Genomic DNA, 12350 nt, shown 5'->3' on the forward strand with positions numbered 1-12350 from the left:
AGAGATGGGCGATGGGTAAATACCCAAAAGGTTTTTACCCGGTAAATTGGGTAAATACCCGGGTATTTACCCATTTATACCCAAAAGCTGGGTATATATAATTTAGCAGATATATTGGGAATAAAAACTTTTTCCTAACAATTTTTGATGATTTTGTATTCTTTGTATATAAAAATGATCTTCTGTTCTCATAAAATCGGATTTTTGTTATATATAGCTCCTATATAGACCGATCTCCCGACTTAAAGTCTTGAGGCAATAAATTGGTAAATTTTCATTCAATTTCGATGAAATTTGGCACACTAAGTTCTGGTAGACCCTACCCAATTCTGTGAAGTATGGTTCAGATTGGACTATATTTGGATATAGCTGCCCTATAGACCGACCACCCGATCTCCCAAAATAGGGTAATGAGGACATGAAAGATCCATTTATTACCCGAAGTCTATGACAATTGGCACAGTTTGTTCTGATAGACCCCTACCCATTCCTGTTCAATGTGGTCCAGATCAGACCATATTCGGATATATCTGCTATATATACCGATTTCCTGATATAGTATAGTGAGCCTATAAAAGGAGCATTTATCATCCGATTTCGATTATATTTGGCACAGTGAGCAAAATTTCCATAAACAAATTTGCAAATTTGCCCATAAACAATCCATTAAGGAACAGGGGCAAACATCTCATATATCAATGAGTGCTGTCCGATTCATTTTTTTTTTTTTTTTTGAGCTCAATGATAAGGGGCGTCCTTTTTATACCAGAGTCTGAACGGCGTGCCGAAGTGCGACACCTGTTTGTGGAAAAATTTTTACATGGCTGCCATATCAAATTGTACAGTACCTACCAAATGTCGCCAGCATTAGGAGGGGATAACCACCGCTGAAAATTTGCATGATATTCCCGACAGGATTCGAGTTGTTCTAAGCCTCCCGACATCCAAACCAAATATGGTTCAGATCGGGCTGTATTTAGATATAGCTGCCATATGGACCGATCTGTCGATTGAGGGTCTTAAGCCCATAAAAGCCGCAATTATTACCCGACTTCGCTGAAATTTTAAACATTAAGTTGTTTTACGTCTTTTGGCATTCGACCTAGATATGGTTCAGATCGGACCATATTTAGATATAGCTGCCATATAGACCGATCTGCCGATTAAGGGTCTTAAGCCCATAAAAGCCGCAATTATTCCCCAATTTTGCTGAAATTTGAAACATTGGGTTGATAAAAACGTCCCGACATCCGACTCAAATATGGTTCAGATCGGACTATATTTAGTCCACTTAGACTGATCTGCCGATTTCGGGTCCTAAGGCCATAAAAGCCGCAATTATTACCCTATTTCGCTGAAGTTAGAGACAGTGATTTCTTTTACGTCTCCCACCATCCGACCCAAACAAGGTTCATATCGGTCTATATTTAAATCTAGCTGTCATATAGAACGATCTGCCGATTAAGGGCCTTAAGCCCATAGAAGCAGCAATTATTACCCAATTTTGCTGAAATTTGAAACAGTGAGTTGATGTAAACGTCCCGACATCCGACTCAAATATGGTTCAGGGCGGTCTATAGATTAATATAGTTGCCATATAGACCAACCTGCCGATTTAGGGTTCTAAGCTCATAAAAGCCCCTATTATGACCCGATTTCGCTAAAATTTAAAACATTAAGCTGTTTTAAGTCTTTCGGCATCCGACCTAGATATGGCTCAGATCGGACCATATTTAGATATAGCTGCCATATTAGGGACCCTGCCGATTTAGGGTTCTAAGCTCATAAAAGCCCCTATTATGAGCCGATTTCCCTGAAATTTAAAACATTAAGCTGTTTTAAGTCTTTCGGCATCCGACCTAGATATGGCTCAGATCGGACCATATTTAGATATAGCTGCCATATAGACCGATTTGCCGATTCAGGATCCGCAATTATCACCCAATTTCGCTGAAATTTTTAATAGTGAGTGGATTAAAGCCTCCCGCCATTCGACCCAAATATGGTTGAAATCAAATTATATTTAGATATAGCTGCTATATAGACACAGCTGCCGTTTAATAGTCTTAAGCCCATAAAAGCTGCATTTATTACCCAATTTTGCTGAAATTTGACATGGTGACTTGCATTAAGCATCCCGTCATACGACATGGTCTAGATCAGACTATATTTAAATATAGCTGCCATAATCCCAAAAAAAGCGGAATTGTTGCCCGATTTCGCTGAAACTGTGACTTGTAAAAGAGTTCCCGGGACTTCAATCAAATATGATCTAGACCAGCCCCGATTTGCAAAATGGATATGGTAGTGGAGTTGTTATAAAAGAGGATGGTTAATTTGTCTATGGTGGTGGGCATCCAAAGTTCGGCACGACCGAACTTTACACGTTTTTACTTTCATTTGTTTCCATTGATCGTTAGGTAAGAAAAACAAAAAAAAAAGAAATATACACAGGCCTGTTCTGGTTTTCGAATTCTAAAAACGCATAAAATTGTATAGCCTATATTGTTGAAGTCCTTTTCTTTTAAGATTTGAAATCACTTGATGTTCCTCTTACTATATAAACAAACATCGACGTTGCAAGTTATGCAAGAAGTAAGGCAACAAAAATATTTCGTTTTGTGTTATCGAAATTTGGAATAGGCCTGATACTTCTTTTTAAAACACTGATCAATTTATTTTTATAAATGTTCACCGAAGCGTAAAACTGGATCTATTTTTATAAACAAAAAAATTTAAGGGCCATTTCCGCCAGACACAGTTATAATTTACAATGTCAACAATTATCAAATTACATCATAATCGATAGTCATATAGTTTAGATAAAATAAGTAATAAATATCGGCAACATACTTCTGCGTTTGCAAACTTCTTCAATCCCTGCAAGTTTTCTTAATCACCTTCATGGTGAAGGCGTATGTTGTTAGTGTTATATTACTTTTGCCAATCACCTCTTCGTACATGCCACCCATTATGGTGTAACTTACCTTGGGACGATTCATAATTCCCCATACTGGATTTCGACTACTAATTTTCAAATTTCGCATGGTATAGAAACCTGGTTTCAAAGGGCAATCGAAGGACAAATTGCTTTGCTTGGTAGCCGCAAGGTAGGCTTGCTTTATCAAGGGCACTTTATTGAAGACAGCGCTGATATCACATAAACGGGCAGAAATATTGTAGAGAGTTAAAGGTTTGGCACCCAATTCTTTCTGAGTAATAAGAAACTTGGCGATTGGAAAGGCAATTTCTCTGACAACGGTTGTTTCGGAATATATACTGCCCTGATCACTAAAGGTCATGTTAACAATGAAGTCGGGACGATTGTCAGTCCATGAAGCATTCACAAACATGGGAGTATAACAAATCTACCATAAAATGTTATGAAATTATGAATTGACAACAAAGTATTTGTGTTATTTCACATTGTTGATTTACCTCTTTGCTAAGGACTAATTTTAAGAAATTTCCAATGGTTATAAAAATAATAATTTTTAATTCAAGTTTCGGGGTATCCATTTTGTAAAAGCAATATTTCGCAGTTGCTGTTCCAAAGAAATTTAAATTTGATTTGAAGTCTTAATGCAACATTTTTTCATTATTTGGTCAGTCAATTTTCAATAATTTTACACTAATTGTTTTTTAATGATGTTCTAATTGTAGTCGGAATGGAGCAAGAAATGACTTTGAGTTTTTCATCAATTAAAATCTGTGTAGGCATATGTAACCCAAACTACGCACAACTATGTGTAATTTCTATGAATACGAATACGCTTATACTATTGGGTTGCCCAAAAAGTAATTGCGTATTTTTCATATAGTCGGTGTTGACAAATTTTTTCACAGCATGTGACTCTGTAATTACATTCTCTCTTCTGTCAGTTATCAGCTGTTACTTTTAGCTTGCTTTAGAAAAAAAGTATATTTGATTAAAGTTCATTCTAAGTATTATTAAAAATGCATTTACTTCTTTTAAAAAATCCGCAATTACTTTTTGGGCAACCCAATAGAAAGAAAAAGATTTCCAGCACTCATTTTGGCTGCATGATGGAAAAATTTAATTCTACACAATATGATATTGATAGTGAAATAACCCCGCATAGTATCTTCACAATACCACTTGGTATGAATAGGATATAAAAGATGTGAACAGATTGGTAATGCATGTATTACCAAACAGTTGTTGCTTTTAATGTTAAACCGTCATTGGTTTTAGTACCAAACCGAGATTGCTTTAATACCATTAACGTTATCCCTAGAACAATTCACCCCCAAAACTGATTAAGGAAAGGTAAAAGTCAGGCGGTGCCGATTTTATAATACCCTACACCTACCCCATAGGTACAAAGTGGATGTTTTCAGATGGGTTGTTAAACAATCCGTATCACTTTTCGAGCAAATCTTTTCAAACTATAATAACTACGGTTCACAAATGACAACATTATTGCAAATTACCCAAAATTTGACTAACATGTATATGGGAGCTATATCTAATTCTAAACCGATTTCGAGCAAACTTCTCATATAACGTGGTACTCGTCGAGAAAAGTGTTGTGCAAAATTTTGGTAGGATTGGTCAAAAAATGCGATTGCAATCGCTCTAGAGTGAAAATCGGGCGATATACATATATAACAGCTACAATATATCTAAATATGAACCAATTTCTATGAAATTAATCTATAATGTCGAGAGTCAAGAGAAAATCCTTCCTGCCATATTTCGAGAGAATCGATTAACAAATGACCATTTGATTGCAATATTACTGCAAATCGGACGAACATATATATTGGAGCTATGTCTAAATCTGAACCGATTTCGAGCAAACTTTATAGACATTGTGGATGTCATCGAGGAAAGCGTAGTACAAACTTTTGGGAAGATTAGTCCGTAAATGCGCTTGCAGTGGCTCTAGGAGTGAAAATCGGGCGATATATATATATATATATATATATATATATATATATATATATATATATATATATATATATATATATACATATATATATATATATATATATGTATATATATATATGAGAGCTATTTCTAAATCTGAACCGATTTCCACGAAATTCAACAGTAATGTCGAGAGTCAAGAGAAAATCCTTCCCAACAAATTTCAAGAGAATCGGTTAAAAAATGACAATTTTATTGCATTATTACTGCAAATTGGACGAACATATATATGGGAGCTATATCCAAATCTGAACCGATTTTTATGAAATCTACCAGTAATGTCAAGAATCATATGAAAATCCTTCCTGCTTTCGAGAGAATCGGTTAACAGATGACCACTTTATTGCTGTATTACTGCAAATCGAGAGAATCGGTTAACAGATGACCATTTTATTGCAGTATTACTGCAAATCGGACGAACATATATATGGGAGCTATATCCAAATCTGAACCGATTTCTACGAAATTCACTTGTTATGTCGGGTGTCGTAAGAAAATCATTCCTGCCAAATTTCGAGAGAATCGGTTAACAAATGACCATTTTATTGCAGTATTTCCGAAATCGGACGAACATATGTATGGGAGCTATATCCAAATCTGAACCGATTTTTTCCAATTTCAATAGGCTTCTTTTAAGTTACTGTAACCAACAAAAATAACGCTCGCATGTCAAATACCGCTCGTATATCAAATAGCGCTCGTATATTACTCTCACCAAACTGGTGGATTGAGCGACTCCAACATTCAGACACAAGTGCCATGAGGTCGCCCGTAGAGCGATTTCTATGTAACCCATACTGTTGGTCGCTAAGAAGGCTATTGCAAATGCAATTGCAAATTTTGCCCATGAACATTCCACTAAGGAACAGAGACAAACTTCTCACACATAGGGACAAACATGAGTGCAGTCCGATTCAAGTTTAAACTCAATGATAAGGGACCTCCTTTTATAGTCGAGTCCGAACGGCGTGCCGCAGTGCGACAACTCTTTGGAAAGAAGTTTTTCATGGCAAAGTACCTCACAAATGTTGCCAGCATAGGAGGGGAAAACCACCGCTGAAAAGTTTTTTGATGGTCTCGCCAGGATTCGAACCCAGGCGTTCAGTGTCATAGGCGGACATGCTAACCTCTACGCTACGGTGGCCTCTGAATATGTATTACCTTGAAAATGTCAAGCTATACGATAGAGCTGTCAGATAGCAGATTTTTTTTGCAACACAAGGATTGTCCAATCCCGAAATATAAAAGGCAACCCTCGTATTAAGCGTTTTTACAGGTTTCACATTAACAACTTTATTAATTAATTAAAAAATAATTAGTGTAGTATTTGCATTTTTAATTAGGATACAAGAGTCTGAATTTTTCAGTCAAACGAATGATGTCTGCTGTTCTTTCGGAAACTTCTTTTATGCCAACATTTTGATTTATAACAGCCATACCAATATCTCTATAATCGTCGGGCATTGTGCTGTTGTCAGCTAAAATAATTTTGGTAAGGAAAACAGCATGAAAGATTTGAACGGGTGCGTGGTTGTGTACTTCTTTCATAAATCTGATAAAGAAGAAAAATAAGGGACCAAAATAAAAGAAAACCATTAAAAATGTCGTGAGGGTTCCAAAAGTGGTGAGTTTCGAAAGTGGTGAGTTTGCAAAGTGGTGAGTTTGCAAAGTGGTGAGTTTCCAAAGTAAGGAGTTTCCAAAGTGGATGGTATCCCAATCTGGGCCCACAGAAGGTAGTTTAATTTTTTGTACTTACCCCACAAATGAATACTGCTCGGTTGATACATTTACCGATTTCAAGCAATCTATAAATGCCTTATAATACAACAGAAGAAATTCATCCAGATGGTTCTCCAATAACTGCGTCTCAATGCTGGTCAAAAGGAAAAGTATGACATCGTGAGCAGCACTATCATATTGCACCAGTTGAAAGTCAATGAACTTCACTTTATTAGGAACGCCCTGTTCATCTGGAAATATATACAAAGTTAGGAATATGAACAATCTGCCAGGAAAACAACCAGCATACCATATTTCAACATTATATTGCTAACCCACAAATCCGAATGGGCAGTAGTGGTATACAAATCATCTTTCACATCAGGTTTGGTAAAGTAATCATCGTAATACTCGGACAGCTTTCTAAAACGATCCACATAATTGCTGTTATTATTGGTGGCTATGGCAATTTCTTGAAAAACATCCTGAAAATTTTAAAATTGTATAACGTATTTCGTTCATTGTCATACAACATACCTCATCCATTCTTTCCTTATCTTCTGGACTCAGCCCAGCATTCATATCGAATCTCTTAAGGCAGGGTCTTACATACCTATCAAAGAATTCGGGTTTCTTCAACCTGACAGCTATGGGCATAGCATGAAATTTGGCCATTTCCTTTAAGATCAGTTTAGTCTCTTCCAAATTAAACATAACATGGCGATTGCTGGCTTTATAACCTGAGATTTGTAGATTTTCCTGCAGTAGAACTGCATCTCGGTCAACTTTTTCACTCTCGGGACTTAATGAAATGCGACTGCCATAATATTTGGCAAAGCCATCAAAGATTTGAGACTCTTCTAAGCCTTCTTCCAATTGCAGCGATCGTATGGCAGGTCCAAGATATTTGTAGACACAATTTTCTGTTAAACAAGTAGCCTCGGGATTGAAAATATTCCAAAAGAATTGATTGGTAACCGGTGGCAATTTGGCTATCAAAGGCAACTCTCCACGTTCACCTTTGGGGTTTTCAATAATTGTATTTAAAGCCAACATAACACTACCATAGTTTTCACCGGGTTTTGTGAGATAACGGCTGGTGTAAGAAATCAATTTGCCACCATTCAAATGTGGCTCCAGAACGGAGTGAAGATCAGTGATTTGAGGTACATCGGTCATAGTGATCTAAAGTGACATAAAAAAAAGGTTTTAAAACATAGACAAGTAAAGCTGTGCAAAGTTCGGCCGGGCCGATTCTTATATAACCTCCACCTTGGATGGCATTTTTCAAGTTTTTTACCCGATATCTGTTCGAAGGCAAGCAAAGGATAACGGATCAAAATTGTCATACTATTAAAGCTACATATATCAGGCTATGGACCAAATCGGGCCATACTTGGTTTGGATGTTAGAGCAAAATTTCAGCCAAATCGGATAAGACTTAGGCCCTATAGGAGCTCAAGAAGTATAATCGGGGGATGGTTTTTTTGTGGGAGCTATATCAGGTTATGAACCGATTTAGATCATACTTGACATAGTTATTGGAAGTCGAAACAAAATGCTTCGTACAATGTTTCAGTCATATTGGATGATAATTGCACACTCTAGAGGCTCAAGAAGCCAAGATCCGAGATCGGTTTGTATGACAGCTGTATCAGATTATGATTTGGACCATTATCCAAATCGGAAAATGATTGCTCCCTTTAGAGGCTCAAGAAATGAAGATCCAAAATTGGTTTTTATGGCAGCTTTGCCAAAATATGGACCGATTTGGCCGGATGGACAGCAGACAGACATGTCTAAATTGACATGGAACCTCAAGACAATCAAGAATATATATACCTTATGGGCTCTCAGACGATTATTTCGAGGTGTTACAAACGGAATGACAAAATTAGTATACCCCCATACTATGGTGAAGGGCATTAAAAAAAATTTAAATTTTTTTCAATTCTATTTTAATGCATCATCTTAAACTCGCTTTTGGCTCGCGTACAAAAAATAGTAACACTGTGCAACAAAATTTTATTTTTTCCAAAATAACATTGTGGAATACAAACAAAAAATTAAAGAAATAGCCTACCGCTTATACGGCATTGGCCTCACCTAGGTGACTCCACACAACTCCCTTTGAATTGTTAGTCTTCGAGGCAGCCGGAGTTTAGTGCGAATACTATAATTCTTCGGTTCCCATTAGCCTAATCCAATCTACCAATTTTCCAGTCATTTAGTTTACCAAGTATGGATTCGGGATCTGACGAAGTATTTGACGTTATTGTTGTAGCCACATTTGGATGTGGAAGTAGCTATCCTCATCAAGCTCGTATAGGTGACCTATCATAGTGGGAACTTTATGGTCATTGATTATTTAAAGGCGTCAATAATTCGACTTGTCATATCGAGCATAATAGGCACTCAGTATTTAAGCAAGAGCTGGTGCCATCCGTTCTCTCACTGAAGCTCTCTTCTCGACACCGCGACTGCAGTTGCAGCTACTCCGTATAAAGCATTCCACTATCCGCAACCTGTGGATGCACATGGTACCCACCAGCTAAGCTTCTCATGATAACGATAAACACCACACATATCGGAGAGCAAGGTTCCAGCCCGTGTGGTGCTCATAGTTATCCCGTGCCAGAGTGTATCAAATACCAATCAAAACCAATATGTTGTAGGGCGCAGCGGTTCATGTTAGCTGAGCGCTGATCCCCTAAAGATAATAGTTTGAAACTTTCCCTATAAAAAATGCTGGGTGGCAGCATTTTCACTAACGGTATGAGGTCCTGGCTATTCCGTAAAGACTTCAGACTAAAACAATGACATTACATTGACTATGACACTCCACATGTTTCTAGATACGTGGCCCTCTTCTTCCAACGGCCATCACCAAACTCTCCTCAGCGACATTGGCAAGTTTTCTTAGACCAACAATAGTATTTGGCTGACTGCTGTACTGTTACCGAATTACCGAACCAAACCAAATTAAGGAAATCTATCTCTGAATTGGTTAGAGTTTTAGAATCCTTCACATCAAAACTCTCAAAACATTTGAGAGCAAGAAGCATTTTTTCCATTTCTTCGAAGAACCTATGTTTTTTTATCCAGAGAAGGGCATTGGCCTAGGCAATTGGCAGGCAAGCAGAGAAGATATTGGATCGGTACTGTCCTCAAGATCCGAACCAGGTATTTTCGCCAGAAGCCCCTGCAGACCAGCCGCCTGTCGGCTGAAGCCTAGCGTAGTCACTTGAAAAGTCTAAGTTTCAGTAGATTTTAGTAAAATTTCATATAAAATTTGTCCTAGTCGAGTATGGTCCGAATCGGTCCAAAACCTGATAAAGCTCCTATATAAACCGATCTCCCGAATATAGTTCTTGAACCTCTAGAGAACGCAACTTTTATTCGATTTGCCTGAAATTTTGCAAGATGACATTTCCTTTTACGTCCAACAAATGTACCGAGTGTAGTTTCAATCGGTCCAAAATCTGGTACAGCTCCCATATAAACCAATTCCTCGAATTTTCTTATCAAGCCTATAGAGGACGTAATTCTTATCCGATTTGGCTGCACTTTTGTACGAGGACTTTTCCTATGACCTCCAACAGATATAATGAGTATGGTTCCAACCGGTCCAAAACCTTGCATATAAACCAATCCCTTAAATATACTTATAGAGCCTCTAGAGAGCGAAATTCTTATCCAAGCATATAAATGGGGATTCCTTTTTATGATCTCCCATTATTTTTTATACCCACTATCGAAGGATGGGGGTATATTTTTTGTTATTCCGTTTGCAACACATCGAAATATCCATTTCCGACCCTATAAAGAATATATATTCTTAATCGTCGTAAAAATCCAAGACGATTTAGCCTGTCCTTCCATCTGACCGTCTGTCTGTTGAAATCACGCTACAGTCTTTAAAAATAGACAAATTAAGCTGAAACTTTACCGGCCTACAGTTGATCGTAGTACTTGAACTGTAGGCCGGTCAGACGGACGGACATAGTTCACGATGGTGCCGATGAAATAAAGAAACCCAATTATGAAAACGCGTCCACCAGAGGGGTGACATATGTCCTGCCTTGTCAAAGAACTGACAATTTTATTTCTTCAAAACTAATTTAACAATCTCTCCTTTGGGTATTGCATTCGTTTGGTCATTAAGCTCCACTTGAAAAACAATGAAACAGAAATTGACTCGCATGACCGGCTGTTAAAAAGCCAAACAGATGAAAAAGATGATGGTAGTTGGGTATCCAAAATCCGAACTAAATACCTTTTTACTTGTTATTTTCAGCGTTTTAAGAGAAACCGTCCAAAGAACTTGACAAATGCGATCCATGATAGAGGGTATATAAGATTCGGTCCAGTCGAACTTAACACGCTTTTACTTGTTTTGTTTTTTACACCCACCACCATTGGATAGTATTCATTTAGTCATTCCGTTTGTAACACATCGAAATATTCATTTCCGACCCTATAAAGTATATATATTTCGGATCGTCTTGAAATTCTAAGGCGATTTAACGATATCCGTGTGCCTGTCTGTCCGTGCGTCAGTTGTAATCACTCTGCAGTCTTTAAAAATTGAGACATTTGATTTGGGCCAAATCGGACTATATTTGGAAATAGCTGACATTTAAACCGATCTGCCGATTTTGGGTCTTAGGCCTATAACTGGCGAATTATTATCCGACTTTGCTGAAATTTGGCATAGTGAGTTTTATTAAATCCGCCAATACCCGAACCAAAAATGGTTTAGATCGGAACATATTTGGATATAGCTGCCATTTAGACCGATCTTCCGATTTTGGGTCTTAGACCTATAACAGGCGCCTTTATAACTCGATTTCGCTGAAATTTGGCATAGTGAGTTTTATTGGACCCGCCGATATCCGAACCAAAACTGGTCCAGATCCAAACATATTTGGATATAGCTGCCATTTAGACCGATCTTCCGATTTTGGGTACTAGACCTATAACAGGCGCCTTTATTACTCGATTTCGCTGAAATTTGGCATAGTGAGTTTTATTGGACCCGCCGATATCCGAACAAAAACTGGTCCAGATCCAAACATATTTGGATATAGCTGCCATATAGACCGATCTGCCAATTTTGAGTCATAGGCCTATAACAGGTGCATTTATAACCCGATTCCGATTATATTTTTTAAGACCCGTCGATATCCAAACCAAAAATGGTCCAGATCGGAACATATTTGGATATAGCTGCCATATAGACCGATCTGCCGTTTTTGGGTCATTGGCCTATAACAGTCGCATTTACTACCCGATTTCCCTGAAATTTGGCATAGTGAGTTTTATTAGACCCGTCGATATCCAAACCATAGCTGGTCCAGATCGGAACATATTATATGATATAGCTACCATATAGACCGATCTGCCGATTTTGGGTCTTAGACCTATAACGGGCGCCTTTATTACCCGATTTCGCTGAAATTTGGCATAGTGAGTTGTATCAAAACTCCAAATATTTGTCCCGAATATGATTCATATCGGTTTATATTTAGATATAGCTGCCATAGAGGCCGATCTTCAGCTTAAGGGTCTAAAGACCATAAAAGGCACATTTATTCTCCGGTTTTTCTGAAATTTTAAACAGTGAGCTGCACTAGATGCCTTCAAAACCGACCCAAATATGGTGTATATCGGACCA

General features: G+C 37.7%; 1 protein-coding gene across 1 annotated transcript; it reads right to left on the reverse strand.

The window, feature by feature from the left end:
• Positions 1-6289: 6289 nt before the first annotated feature.
• Positions 6290-7852, reverse strand: LOC106084485 (uncharacterized). The gene is made up of 4 exons (XM_059365400.1): positions 7211-7852; positions 6984-7158; positions 6711-6924; positions 6290-6506 (listed from the first exon to the last, which is right to left on the reverse strand). The coding sequence occupies exons 1-4, from the start codon at positions 7850-7852 to the stop codon at positions 6290-6292; spliced, it is 1248 nt and encodes a 415-aa protein (XP_059221383.1).
• Between the last annotated feature and the right edge of the window lie 4498 nt (positions 7853-12350).

The sequence above is a fragment of the Stomoxys calcitrans genome, chromosome 3, assembly GCF_963082655.1.
Source record: "Stomoxys calcitrans chromosome 3, idStoCalc2.1, whole genome shotgun sequence".
In the NCBI taxonomy this organism is placed as follows: Eukaryota; Metazoa; Arthropoda; class Insecta; order Diptera; family Muscidae; genus Stomoxys; species Stomoxys calcitrans.